Genomic DNA, 14,954 nt, shown 5'->3' on the forward strand with positions numbered 1-14,954 from the left:
CGCCCCCCCCCCAAAAAAAAAAGATATGTTGACATCCTTACCCCAGTACCTGTGAATGTGACCTTAGTTAGAAATAGGATCTTTGCAGATGTAATCAAATTAAGATGAGGCCATTAGGGTGGTCCCTAACCCAATAGAACTCATGTCCTATGACAGGGAAATGTGGACACAGACACGCACATGCAGGATGCCTTGTGAAGACAGAGACCAGAAGAAAGCCATGTGAAGACAGAGACAGAAGTTAGAGTTTGCTGCCACAAGCCCAGGAGGCTACAGGAAGCAGGAAGAAGCAAGGAAGATCCCCCCACTAGAGGTTTCTGAGGGAGCATGGCGCTGCCCACTCCTTAATGGGAGGCAATACGCACCTGTTGTTTTAAGCCACTTGGTTTATGGTTTTTGTTATGGCAGCCCTAGGAAACTAATATAGTTGTCTCAAAGACCTTGAGCTTCAATTAGTTTACCTAAAAAAATGTGAAGAACATGTTAGCTATAAGGTTGAAAGGTTAAATGTGATTAAATGAGATGATCTGTAAATTCTGGCAGGTAGGGAACATCCAATAAGTAGAATGGTTGTTATCAATATTGTCTCCACCACCATCACCTTCCTTGAGTAGCCTTCTCTCCTGGAAATGCTTTCTTTTTCTGTACTCTTGACATTTTTATGCAAAGCTTATGTGATTTTTATAAAATAATATTGTTTCTTAACTACATTCCAGGCCCACCCCCAAAGACTTTGATTCAGTAGGTTGTGGGTAGGCCTCTGGAATGAGTATTATGTGAAGGTGTCCAGAAATGAACTCTCATTAAGTATTGAAAGTACAACATAATTTAAGTCATAAACCTGTTCTATTACATTGATATTGGTATTTCTGTTCTACAAATATGGAAACTGAGGTCAAAGGAAATTGAACCCAAGTCAGAAAAGGTAAAATCAAGTAATTTTTTGAGGCCGAACTTCAATAACTTTACTAGTTTGATGAAATGCGAAACTCTAGACTGGTATGAAAAAATGCCAGATAATGAGGACTCTATAATATATAAAATATGGGAGACAGTCCAGTGTTAGGATTGAGAACACATGCTCTGGAATCAGACAGGATTACATTCTAGCTGGAGCACTCACTTTCTACCGATGCAAAGATTATTTAACCTTTTAAGGCCTCGAATTCTTCATCTAAAATGGGAATAGCTTGCCTCAGGGTTGTTGTGAGAAGTGAATGAGATGTCATGATAAAGCATTTCCTACACCACCGTAGGTGCTAAACAAATGGTATATTTGCAAATATGCATTGGCATTTATAAAAAAGAAATCAACATCTTCACTTTCTGCTATTGTCTTAAATATACACATGCAGAGAGAAAGAATAACCACAGATGAGAGCTAGTCCCGAACGTTAAAAAAGATGTGATGCCCATGCTTTCCCAGGAGCTTATTGTTTGGACAATAACTTTTCTGGAATTCTCTTATTAATTTGCCTTTAGTAAGTCTTCTTGTATTTTAGAATTCTCTATTTTGATAATATTGATGGGTCATTTACCAGAATACGTAAGACATTTTTAAGAGTTCCTAGTAGCTAAATAAAAATTGTGTATTTAAGGATATTTATGGGTTATGATTTCCTCCACCTAGTGCCCAATAGGACATGTTACCTGCTCCCCTTAGAACATTTCACCATATTCTTCACTAGGCTGAGGAGGGAACCAGGAAAGAGATGTGGGAAAGCGGGACATTTTGACATCATCAAGGGAGTTGGGCACAGTATAGAACAAAGGAACAAGACAGGAAATGAATCTGCACAAAATAGCTTCTTTTATTTTTGTGTTATTTACATCACTGTGTATCCTATCGTATTGGAAACAGGCACCATACTCAGATGTCCTTTACTTTTGTGAGACAGGACATGCTTCCTAGCTATCTGACATGACTGCAGTTGTGTCTCCATGTCCTCTGCCTTCAGCGAGCTTGAGGCCAGGCTGCTCAGCAATCCTGTCCCGGAGAGATGCATGGCCAGGAAGCAGTGAACAGGAAACCAAACGGCAGCCTGAGCATAACGATACGCTTGTAGCGGTAAGTCTGCAGGTGGATGTCCGGACCTGGGCAGTGGCTCGGCCATTTCATCAGGACCGGCTCTGTTTTCCACGGTGCCGTCTCAGCGTGCTCGCTGTCCTCAGGCTTGTCACGTCAGAGTTCAAGGTGGCTGCCTCGGTGTCCGAAATTACACTCTCAGCCCTGCTTCCTGAGAATAAATCGGGAAAGCATGCCCGCTGTTTAAGCAGTAAATGAATTACCCCCAGAAGCCTTGCCAGCAGGTTTCTCCTCCTAGCTCTCTAGGCAAAACTGAGTAATGTGGCCACCCCAAGCTGTAAATATGGAAGAGAATCAGGCACATGTGATCCAGATTCCTCTGACGTAGAGCAATGATTCAGCTCCTGGGACTGGCTGACTTCAGCATCCCTGGACTGCACTTCTCCCTTTTGGTACCCCAAGCCATGGACAGAAGCGAGCCCTGGGATGGAAACCTAGTGGCAGGTTACAGCTGAGGTGCAATGTCTCATGGGAGTGATCTTGGACTAGGATCCTATCCTGTTGTTAGTGGTCACCTTAGAATTGTTACGAGACACCAGGCACTGATTTAAGCTATTCAAGCTCAGAGGAGGCTGATTTGTAAACTTTAATCTGTACACTCAGTGAAACATCCATTCAAATAAGAACCCAATGGGGTTACCTGCTCTGGCTCCAAAGCCACGCTTCTATTGCATCTAGTGGTGCTGAAGCTTCCGGTCTGCAGACCGCACTCCTGAAAGCTCACCTTTTGGCTCTGCAGGTAAGGGCCAGCAATGGTGCAAGACTGGGGCATGGAGTGGGAGCTTTCTCCTCCCGCCTGCTTCCCGTCTGCTTGCAGTGCCTGTGCAGCTCAGCCCAATGCTTCTTCACTCCAGTAGCCGAAGCTGAGCCCAGGGGACAGTTTTTCTAAAACACAGACAACCAGCTTGGCCAGGTCTCCCTCAAAGACCACAGCACCAGCGGCACATGCCCCTGCTCGTCTGTTTCTCAACTGTAATACTCCTGACTTCGCTTTCGGTCCCCCAGCTGTAGAAGTGGTAACTGCTTCCTGTAGTTGTACATCTGTGACACCAGTTTTCCTTTTACCCTTCCAATTACTTAGGTAACAACTTTATATGTGCTAATCTTTATGTTAAATTCTCTGTTCAGGTAATTGGTGTGATTTCTGTCTTCTGATTGGACTTGACTCAGTAGCATTGTCATGAAGACAGACAGCCAAAGGCACAGTCCTTATGAAATAAACAGTCTATGCTTCCCTACCCCTAACCTGCCTTTGCCACACCCCTAAAGGACCAGAAGGGCAGATCCCATCTGCCTAGAAGAAGCCTGAGTAGCACGTTTTCCCAGGGCCCCCTTTCAAAGCAGAGGACCTCTCTCAAGCAAGAAGCACACCCAGGCCTAACTTACCACCACCCACTCCCAAAATCATGGCACCAGGGGAAGAACCATTAGAAGTCATGGGTGGGGCCCTGGCTGGGTGGCTAAGTTGGTTGGAGCATCGTCCTGTACACCGAAAGGTTGCGGGTTTGATCCTTAGTCCAGGCCCATACAGGAGGCAACAGATCAATATTTCTCTCTCTCTAAAATCAATAAAAACATATCCTGGGGTGAGGATTAAAAAACAAAGTGATGGGTAGGGGTGAGGAATATATTTCAAGGGAGGAAAATCTAAAGGCCAGGAATCTCCAGAGACTGAATCCAAAGAGATGTGAAATCAAAACCCAATATTTTAATCCCTTTGACCTCTCTCCAAAAGCTTGACTCTTCGTAACATGCCCAGAATAGCCTGGTACTTTATCAAAGTTAGCTCTCTTTTTTGAGGATGGGGTACCCTCATCCTGAAGAATGTTATGCAAAGTCAACTCTGCAGCAAAAGCTACTGGTGAGAAATGAGTGTGGTGACCACCGGTGAGGGAAGCCGACGATCTTTAGCAGCAATCTCCACAACACAAGTCTTGTGTCTAACAAATTGGGGCCTGCGGTATAAACTCATGTGCCCTCATTCCTAAACAGCATAGAAAGAACATGCAAATCCTTATTTTTTTTAAAAAACAAAAACAAACAACTTTTCTTTTTCTAGATTCTGAGTTCCATAAGCTTCATCAAGCTGTTTTATTACAACACATTTTTGAATAGCACAATCCCAAATTTTCCCTCTCAAAATATTTCTTAAAAATTACTAACATCTTATTTTTGCTTTTTGAAGCATATAGGGAATCATTTAATGGTGAGAGCTATCATTTTTTGAGCTGACCATGAGCCAGGCATATTAGTGCAGAAAACCTAAAGTAACAGTGTGTTAACAAGGGAGAATTTTATTTCCCCCATGTCATCAGCCCAAGGCTAGTAAGGCAGTTCCATAGCAAGCAAGGAAAGACTTGCTCTCTACTGTTAAGGAAACTAGAAGTTAAACACAACACTTCTGCTTACATCCCCATTGATCAGAAGTAGTCACAAAGTCACACCAAGCTGCAAGCGGGGCTGGGAATGTAGTCTTTATTCTGGACTTTGAAAGAGTTAGCATCTACTCAGAAGTCCTGTCATATGGTATAAAATTCAATACATGTAGAAAGACTCTCAAGAAGAAATTTTATTTCAAATTTTGCAACAAATCCACTACAGAACAAAGTTGGATTCAAAAACAGCTTGGTTTTTAAATAAGTGCTAAAACATTAAAGGAAAATAAGAGGAGCCATTATCTAGGCAACGTTTGATAACATCAATTTTTAAAAGGTAAGATACAAAGCTTTATATTGATTATTTAGAATCTTGTTTAAAAATACATAAGCAGACTTAGCTGGTTTGGCTCAGTGGATAGAGTGTTGGCCCATGGACAGAAGGGTCCTGGGTTCCATTCTGGTCAAGGGCACTGACCTGGGTTGTAGGCTCCATCCTGGGCCCCGGTCACAGACGGTGTGTGCGGGAGGCAACCAATCAATGTGTCTCTCTCACATTAATGTTTCTCTCTGTCTCTCCCCCTCCCTTCCACTCTAAAAAAGAAAAAGAAAAAAGTAAATGAAAAAATAACCTCAGGTGAGGATTAACCAAAAAGTAAAATAAAATATATAAGCAAGTGATAATTATAGTTAATGACATTAACATAAAATTAAATGCTACGACTCAACTTTCAATAATTATAACTAAAATTATGCTGTCAGCTAAAAATGTTTTTAATTCTTTATAATATATCTATTTTCATAGCAATACTAACAAAATAAACAGATAATTAAAAACATAACCTACACAATACATTTTATTTGAAATGTACATATTCAAAAATCCAAAGTTAAGATGTGTAATTGTGAGACCTACATCATTTCATTGTGAAAACGTTACGGGTAGAACAAGGGACAATAAAGACAATGAGATGTAAAAGATTCTGGCTTGGATGTCTGGAGGCAGTTTTATCAATTAGAGTATATTACCTACCTGTCTGGGCCTCAGTTTCTAAATCTTTATGAACTGAGTTCGAGCTTATGGATATCAAGCCCTATTATGAGGCAGAGCTTATATAAGGAATTTTCTAAGGGAACTTGTCCAGGAAAAGTTAGTCTAATGAAGCAAGATAGTTTGAAACCAGGAAATCTGCTTCACCTTAAAATAAAAATTGTCCTTACGAATATACTCCAATCTCCAAAATTGTTTGATCATATGTGTTTGTGTGTGTGTGCGTAAGACTAGGATTTCCCAAGTTTTCACGGTCCTCAGAACAGCAACAAGTCTAGGTCCACAGTGAGGGCAGGTGACTGGCCCAGGGAATCACTGCGTTCCTCGTTTCCGCAGCCTCCTTGCAGATACATGAAGTCATAGCAATGTATGTGACCATGAACCTCTTCTTTCCAGAAGTAGCTTCAGGGATTACTTTTCAGGAGAGTATGCTTTGGTACTATTGACATAGGCTAACTACAAATATTACATAGATGAATGCATTTTCTGACCAATCAAGCCAGAATGCACTAGTCTTTTAGGCATGTCTCCCATAAAACATTTACTCTGGTTCCTCTCAATAAATAATAACCTATGCATTCATTTGTGTACTTAATCAGACCATGGCCCTGTATTTAGAAAAGATTTTAAATGAAGGAAAAATATGTTGGCCAACGGGGGACAATGTCTATTAAACCCCTTGTCAAAATTTGGGAATTCATGATTTCTGAGTAGATGAAATAAAATATTCATGTTAATCAACATTTTAGACATAACTGTGTTGTCAAGTTAATAAAAATAAATAAATCTGAACTCCAGTAAGTCTCAGTTATGTGCCCAAATACTTGTGGTGCTTTAAAAAGAAAAGTACAAGTTCCTTCCATTCATTCCACACCCCTTCTGATTTAATAGGTCTGGAGGTGGCTCAGACATCTGTAATTTTTAATGTTCTATATGTGATTGTGACAGGCAGCCAAGATTGAACTACTGTGCTTTATAAATCACAGAAGCTGTGAACCCTTCACGATGCTTGGGTGAATGGCATGGCGAAGTAACACTGTCACAGGTATGGAACTCGGCAGCTAGGTAATTTTGGACGGATCACTTAAACCTCTTTGAGCCTTAACATGTTATTCACAAAGAGGATAATGTTTGCTGCAGATATAAACGTCACATGTTCATAAAAACACATGGAAAATTGTAAGGAGTTTCAGAACTTTTAACATAGCATTTAATGCTTTCTTTCTCTCCATGGTGTGTCTTCTCCCTTCCTTGCATGTAAGAAAAAATCTACTGTTCCTCCAATGGAGTACCGAGTTTAAATCTCTGAGGCCTTGCCTGGCCCAGCTCCACGGGATTGCTGTCTCTGTCCCACCACACTCCCCACCAGGCAAGCCCCTCCCCCCTGCTGGTACACAGCAAGCTCCCACAGAATCAGGGCAACCTTGTGTTTGTTGACCAAGGTGAGCCAAAATACTACCACTTTACCCTTGCAGACAGACAGAAATTCCCCTTACAAATCCCAGTTACCTGTTTGTTCTTTTTCAAAGGCTGCGTCTTTTTTCTTCCGTGTATTTTAGTTGTGGAACCCACACAAGAGAACAGAGGGGAGGGCTGCTGAGATCTACCCCAGTAATCACTACACAAGTGACAATTTACTAGGTCTTATATGTGCAGGCACCTGGCAACCCCCGGAGAGACACGATTTCATTCTCCCAACCATCTACAACACATACAGTATTCTTATTCCCGCTGCACGGCTATTAGGTTCAGAGGGCTTGAGCAATTAGCTCAGGCAGGTCACAGGTCAGGGGGTGGAGCCAGGACTCAAAGGCAGATCTCACTCCAGAGCCCGAAATCTGAACCGCTGTGCGCACCCGCTTCATTTTAAGATGCTCCGACAGCCGCCTTCCCGGGGGTGCCAGGAACACGCAACCCCCGGTACGTCGGTCCTCCCACTTGACAGCGAACATAGTAAAGCTGTAACTGCGATCAGACTGGAGGGTGGAAGCTACGTCCCAAGAACCACTTCCTCTTGGCGATTCGGGCACCAACAAGGATCCCCAAGCACCTTTGAACCGCCCGCGAGCATTCCGCAGCCAGGCCCAGCCCGTCGCCCGGCTCTCCCGCAGCGGCCCGGGAACACCAGCCGACCTCGGGGCGGAGGCGCGGGCCCGCCGTCCGCTACGGCCCCTTCCGGGGGCCGCAGCCGCCCGAGCGCCTCGCGTTTCCTGCAAGTCCCTCCGGCCTCCGACCTTCAGTGCCGCGGCCGCGCGGGTCCCGTCCCCCAGGTCCGCAAGCACAGTCCTTTACTTCCGCGTTCCGCCCCCGGAAGTGACGCACCGGAAGCCCCTTTCCCGTACGGGGCGGGGAAGGAAGATGGCGGCGCCCAGCAGCCGGTGAGGAGAGAGGACACGGGGCCCCCGGAGAGCGGCCAGACTCGTGCGTGATGGCCACCTCCTCCCACACTCTCTCCTCACGCCTCCTGACAGGTACTGCACCGCCCTCGGGCACGACTTTGGGAAAATTCCCTTGTTTTTGGCACGTACTACACCTGGTTGTGGCTGGCTGCAACCTTGGGAGCCCTTGGCGAGGTCGGCTGAGCACCGGTGGGGGTGTGACCTTTGGAGTAGCCTGAAGCGGAGGGGCCGCGGAGCTGGGGTCTGGGCTGGCTCTGCGGTGCTGGTTGGTGCCCCGCGCCCCATGCCACCTCGTCCCGCCCGAGGGCCGCTGGCTCTGCTCCTGTTGGTTTGCACCTCGTGGAGGCTGGAGAGAGGACATAGCGGAACCTTCGCGCTCCACGAGCCTCCTGGCTCCCCCAGCCTCAGTTCCTAGCCGCCGGCAGGCAGGACGGGGGAGCGCTGGGCCCCCGCTCCGCAGCCTTCTTGGGATGTGGAGGGTCGTGGTGCTGCGACGATTGTGAAAACGGTGATGACAGCTGCGGGCAGCGGGCCGCAGCTTGACTCTGAGCTTTGTGCCATTCAGCGTGGTCCCTGTTGCAATCCTCCCGCTTGAAAAACCTGTAACAACTTTATGTGGAAGGTGGAGTGCGCCTTCTTGGCCCTTGGCGAGGTCTTAGCTCAGATGTCACCTTTTCAGAGGCGCCTACCCCGTCCCGCCCCTCTTTTCAACTTTATCCTGTTTCTCCCAGGATGGCTAGCACAGGCTTCAATTGTTGACTTATGTACCGGTTTATCACATGTTCCTCCCAACTGGAATATAAACACTGTGAAGGCAGGGACAGTTCTCTGGTTCCCCTCTTAGACCCCAGTGCCCAGGACCGTACCTGGTGTGCATTGTTGGCTCTCAGTAATTACTTGTGAATGAATGAAATTTGCCCTGGTGGCGGTATCAGAGAGGAGTTGAGAATTATTTTTCCCTCAGTAGTTTAGGGGGATAACTAATGGCTATGTGAGGAACCCGTTGCCGCTGGTCCTTATTGGGGATGGTAGAATCCCAGGACTGGCAATATCGATCTCTGTGAGTCTGACATTCCTTTTTCCTCGTGGCATTGTTATTTTATGGGTCTTTTCTGGCCTGTGTGATCTCAGAGCAAACCATCTGACTTTTCTGGAATTGAAGTTACTCATCTATAAAATGAAGCAATTTAATTAGATAGTTTCAAAGGTCCCTTTTAGTTCAAAAGTGGGGAAGAGGGTGGGAAGTAGGAGGGAATATAAATGAAACAAGATTGGCCTTGGTTTGGTAATTGTTGACGATGAGGGAAAGGTAACGGGGCTCATTGTATTCTGCTTTTGTATGTGACTGAAGTTTCCCATAATGAAAAGTGTTTTGTTTTTTAAAGCCTGTGATTCTTTTTGAATTACTTGCTACCTTCTACCATCCTTGACTGAGTGTTCTTTGATCCTGACTATAGACACTCATTCTCAGAGAACTCAGCCTTTCTTGTTGCTTGAATTATCACCTCTGTATGGAGGGTCCAATTCGTATTCCTCAGACTAGCTGGTTTTCTGCCTGTCAGTTCTGTACTTTCGGTTTTCTATAGGCAGTTCAGAACTCCCCAGGTCTAGGAAGTGAGCTTCATATACATGTGGTCCACCTGGCTTGTAGCTGGATCAGTCTTTTAGCGTGGGTAAGAAGGAATTAATAGACAGCTTAGCTTCTTGAAGCTGTGAATATAATGGCCAAAAAGATCTGTGTGACCTACTCTGATCCACTTGGAATATCCACCACAAGAGCTCGATACGGAAGTAGCCTAGTGAAGGGGTGACAGAGAGGTCATCTGGGACCATATTAGGTATCTACTGGCCGTGTCTGATTTGCTATTAAAAATTGAAGTATTTTATAGTCATTAAAAGGAAATTCAGGACCTTCAGTTACCTGTCTACTCACCTAATTTAAAACCCCTACAATCATGGCTCATTGTTGATGGTGAATAGTGGATGTGGCCACATATTTCCAGATTTTTAATGTATCTATTGTATCCTGTGTATCTTTTAACCAAAGTTTGTTTACATAGGGCTGAAATGTCTTTGACATTCTAGGCACCACTTCATACAAATGTAACATGTTTTGACTAAATGAAGTATTTTCAACATTTAAAAGTGCAGTTTCCTAGATGTGTTTTGTTTTTTTTCTTACTGCCATTTTGTAAAATCTCACTTTCATCTACCTATTCATGAGAGAGAGTTTTCCAGGTGATTCTTTTCCTCCCAGCAACATGCATTTCTCACTGGACCTGAGGAACTAAAAACTGATTTTGAAATTTAAGGCCCATACAATAAAACCTTAATGTCTTCTAGACACAATTATTTAATATTGAGGTCCTATTACCTTAAAGAACAATGTTAAGGCCAAAAAGGGAAAATATGCACCATTAAATTATAAATAAAACTGAAATATTGAAGGATTGATTTTAAGAAATCCCCCCCCCCCAAAAAAAAACACACTGCTACACACACACACACACACACACACACACACAGGTAAACAAACATTCACCTATGTGGATAATAAGCATCTTATAATTAACAGGTTTGAGAATCTGTTTTCAGTGAAGAAGTGACTTATCTCCTAAGATAATTGGCATGCATTCCAAAGAGCAGTGAGAGTTCTTCCCCCAGCCCAAGTAAGCTATGGGGCTGATACAGTCATCAAATATTGTTTCATTGTTATATGGAAAGCACTCTGCTGTGTTATAGCAAAAGTAAGTCTCAAGGAACTAAAATACACAGTGGAAACAATTTGCATTAGAAAGTTCTGTAAAAAAGTATAAAGTAATAGAATAGTTGGAAGAGACTGAAAATTTGACAGGTGAGGCAAGACGCTGTAAGCAGGCGAAGGGCATGAAGGTGAACCAGTGTGGAGTGCGATGATGAGACAGTGTTGCTGCAGTGAGGCATATTTACATGTTTGGATGGGTAATTATGTATGTGTGCTTCAGGAAGAAAACCGTTTGCTTGATGCAACTTAAGTTGGACAGGGAAGGAAATTACTGAAGTAGAGATGACTGCCTTGAATCCTACAACTATTACAATAGTCCAAATGTAAGAAATAAGGGATTGGGATGGAAAATAGGAATGGGAAGAAGTAGACAGATTTGACATATCTTCCATAGTTGACTGGACTTGATGGTTATTAAATGATGAAGGAAGAATTCAAGCTGTTCCTGAGGGAATGGTTTTCTCTTCAATAGGGACAGAGTAGAGATATGGGTGAGGATAAAGTGTTCTTAGAGCATATTGCAACCCACCCATGATACTAAGAGAGCAGTTGGAAATAGGCTTAGTGACTCTAGAAATGTGTTGAAGATTTAAATTTTGCCTGTAATTGCAGTTGCTCAGGGATGAATGTGGCAGGCACAGCAGGAGGAGACACGACAGGAAGCTGAGAAGTGATGAGCAGAGGCAGAGAAAGCCAGGAACCTTTGGTGTCATGGAAGCCACGGGAGGAGGGACTGAGGAAGGAAGTCTGGGCCACTACACTGTGGACGGCTTGTCTAAGAGAGACCTTGTACAGGAGCGTTGGATTTGTTGATATTTGAAAGAAGGTTTAAAAGAATGATTAAAAGCCAAAGGCCTATACTACAAAAATAGTTTCTTCCCAACAAGATTGATAAGCTCATACTGTATTGAGAACTGTTTCTACCCCTTTACTTGGCTTACCCAATATGGCTAAAATAGTAACCTGAAATGTATCTTCCAGTTTGCAGTTATTTATTGAGAAAAATTATGCTTCTCATTTTATACTCATAGAAGTGATTGAACTGATTGTTTTATGGTTTCTTTTTAAAAATATCTATAGTGTGGTCATTTTGGCATTTAATATAACAAAAGCATAATGATCCTGAACTGGAAGATTTCCCTAGCCTGTGAAGAATTTTGCAGATTTATCATTAAGGCTCATAAGTTGTGTTTATTTACAAATCTGGACTAGATCATTTCAAACTTATAACCCATCTCATATGCATTGCTTACCATGGTTCAGGCATTGCTCCTGGGTAGGCGCAGTCCTCACTGGTGAGAGGCATTAATCACTTGAACATTTTTCTCCCTTCTGCTCTGTTACAGGAGGGGTAGGAGGATGTGCCTGGTATCTGGAAGGAAGAGCTGGGCAGAAATCCCCGCACAGGTTTATGCACCTCTTTAGGAACGCCAGCAAGCAGTGGATTACATTTCGGCACTTCACCTTCCTCAGGCGCACGGTACGTTCGGAAGACCATCCTTGCTCTGCTGCTCCTGCCTTTCCCTATTTGTTGGCGGGAATTTCAGAAAGTCGCGTGACAAGAGGAGGAGTAAGAAGGACTGTTTAAAAAGGACTTTTAGTGTCCTCTTCAGTTTACTCAGAACTTAAATCCCTTGCTTTGATTATTCTTAACAGAAACCAGGATAATTTTGGTGTTTGAGCTTAAAAGTATGATTTTGAACTTACTGATTAAGTTTGGAGAAAGATTGAAAATTTCCGGCATTGTTTTACTAGGTTTAAATTAGAGAAAGCTGCACTGTTATTATACTTCTTTATAAATTCTTTAAAATTCTGTGAATACAACAGTGAAACAGAAATAATTGCTCTAACAATGGCCCTCCTGTTTTTTTTACATTAGCAGTGCATTCAAAAAGCCTTTTAAACACATGCATGTCTGAACTGAACAAATTGAGTTTTTAGTAGTTTGCTCAGCATTTTGTAGTTGGCATTGATAATATATCTCAGTCCTCTTGTAGGCCTGTGTCTAGGTCGGGTTCATGATATTAGGGGCAACATAGTAATTTTTCCTAAATTACCAATGAGGGCATTTGACATTTTCTCAAATAGAAAGTTTCATAGAATGGAGAAATCTTAGCTAAAAAACTCTTGTTATGCAAGCATGAAATAATAGCAAATTCATAATCTAAAATCTCCTTTGAAATTCCTCTCATCTTTTTTTAACTTAAAATTTAAAGTCTTATAAAACTCTTCTGGTAAGAGATTTAAATTTCCAGTGATGTTCAGGCTTTTTAAGCTGGGGGTTTAAGGATAATGGATATTTAGAAGAGAAACTCAAATATATATTATGCCATTTTTATGTAAACAGAACTTTGGATTCATTCATGAGTTTGTAATTCCTAAGACTAGTATGTGTAATGGAAAAGTCTCTTAACTAGTTATCAGATTAATGGTTCCATGTCCAGGGCCACCTGCAACTAACTGGTTGTTGACTCTTGGCCCTGTCAGTTTATTTCTCAGCCTTAATTTCCTCCTCTGCAAGTGAAAGAGAGAGATACTAATAATGATCCATCTTCTTCAACAACTGTTGCAAAGCTTAAATGAGATATGTATATTGTGTAAACTACAACAATATGCACTCTATGAAACTATGAAGTGCCTCACGAATGCTCATAGTAATTACTTTTTGCAAGTAAGTAATGGAGAGTGTCTATCTCTAAAGCCCATGTCCTGTCCTCACACACACTGCTGTAAGTCACTTAGGCCTGGGATATGCATGTCCTCTGAGCCCCACTGCATTGTTTGCCTGGGAACATGGCACTCAACAGGTCTTTGGGCTCTTGATTATAGAAAACGTTTTCATTGTACTTGAATGTTAAACCACCAGCTTCTGGTACTACATTAGGGGACATTCTGGAAGAGATGAACAAGAAATAAAAATATCTTATTTCAAGGAACTTAAATTCTTAGAAATTTGAAAACTATAGCAGAGGAATTAATTGTGTTCTCCTTATGTCTTAGTCTAGACTAACATGTAACAAGCACTTTAATATTAGTGCATGTGCCTGTGTTTTATAAAGTGAGAGGAAAATCTTTTAAGTACCGTAAAAGTCGGACCGATAGAAGGTATAACTAAACAACCATTTCAGAGCATTTTGGCTTGGTATAGTGACATGTTCTTTTTAAATTTAGTACGTCACACAGCTGAACAGAAGCCTCCGCCAGCAGATAAAGCCGAAGTCAGAACCAATGGCCTCGCCTTTCCTTGAGAAATCGTCTTCGAGTCAAGCCAAAGCGGAAGTATATGAGATGAAGCCTTTTGCACCCTCTACACTATCTTTTCCCAGAAAGCCTAATGAAACAGAATTGATAGAACTAGAATCTGCCTCCATAATTGAAGGCTCAGTGGATGTGGGAAAAGAGACAAAAGATGAAAAGCAGTGGAAAGAGATGAAGCTGCGTGTGGACGATTTGCCAGGAATTTTGGCTCGACTGTCCAAAATCAAACTCACAGGTACTTGGTCTTTATGGTATGGTTAAAGTCTTTCTTGAAACTTTATTTTTAGTTAAACAAAAAGCTGATTTTATTTACTGCTCCAAAAGGAATATTTTGAAACTGCAGATTCTCTCAATATTTCTTCTCTCTAATTGAGATCTGAAGTCAAATTTTCTGAATTCTATTTACTCAGAATTATAAATATTACTAGAGGCCCAGTGCATGATTGAATCATGCACGTGTAGGGTCCCCTACACGCTTTTGCTTTTGATCACGGGGAGCTGGGTGCCTGTCCGCTAGTGCACCAGGCCTTTCAGAAGCCTCCGGCGTGGCGGAGGCTTCTGAAAGGCCTGGTGTCTGAGCGGAAAGGCATCCAGCTGCCACGCTTTTGCTTTTGATCGCGGGGAGTTGGGTGCCTGTCTGCTGGTGCACCAGGCCTTTCAGAAGCCTCCGGCGTGGTGGAGGCTTCTGAAAGGCCTGGTGCTTGAGCGGAAAGGCATCCAGCTGCCACACTTTTGCTTTTGATCGCGGGGAGCTGGGTGCCTGCACCCAGCTCCCACGCTTTTGATGGTCCGTGGCCGCTGAGGGGGGCTACCCTGCTGTTGAGAGGCGCAGGGGGCGGGACTCCCACCCCCTGCGCCTCTCAACGGCCGCTGAGGGGGGCTGCCGCGGACACCTGGCTACCCTGCCGTTGAGAGGCGCAGCTGGGTGTCCGCGCAGGCCCCCTCAGCGGCCGCGGATCTGGCCTCGATCTGGCCGTTGAGAGTCGCAGGGTGCGGGAGTCCCACCCCCCTCAGTGGCAGC

At 43.4% G+C, this 14,954-nt stretch overlaps 1 protein-coding gene and 1 long non-coding RNA gene across 3 annotated transcripts in view; one reads left to right on the top strand and one right to left on the bottom strand.

Annotated features, from left to right (window-relative positions):
- Positions 1 to 1,884: 1,884 nt before the first annotated feature.
- Positions 1,885 to 7,144, bottom strand: LOC307115636. The gene is made up of 3 exons (XR_013815112.1): positions 7,022 to 7,144; positions 4,940 to 5,055; positions 1,885 to 2,971 (listed from the first exon to the last, which is right to left on the bottom strand). It is a non-coding gene; the product is annotated as an uncharacterized lncRNA (long non-coding RNA).
- Positions 7,145 to 7,815: 671 nt separating this feature from the next.
- The window catches only part of COX10 (cytochrome c oxidase assembly factor heme A:farnesyltransferase COX10), a 125,195-nt gene continuing 118,056 nt past the window's right edge, over positions 7,816 to 14,954 (top strand). For both annotated transcript variants that reach the window (XM_079798927.1, XM_079798928.1), the window contains exons 1-3: positions 7,816 to 7,983; positions 12,022 to 12,155; positions 13,847 to 14,168. In XM_079798927.1, coding sequence (XP_079655053.1) covers positions 7,941 to 7,983; positions 12,022 to 12,155; positions 13,847 to 14,168 — 499 coding nt within the window. In that variant the 5' untranslated portion in view covers positions 7,816 to 7,940. The remainder of the gene's footprint in view (positions 7,984 to 12,021; positions 12,156 to 13,846; positions 14,169 to 14,954) is intronic.

Source organism: Cnephaeus nilssonii, assembly GCF_951640355.1.
Source record: "Cnephaeus nilssonii genome assembly, chromosome: 19".
In the NCBI taxonomy this organism is placed as follows: Eukaryota; Metazoa; Chordata; class Mammalia; order Chiroptera; family Vespertilionidae; genus Cnephaeus; species Cnephaeus nilssonii.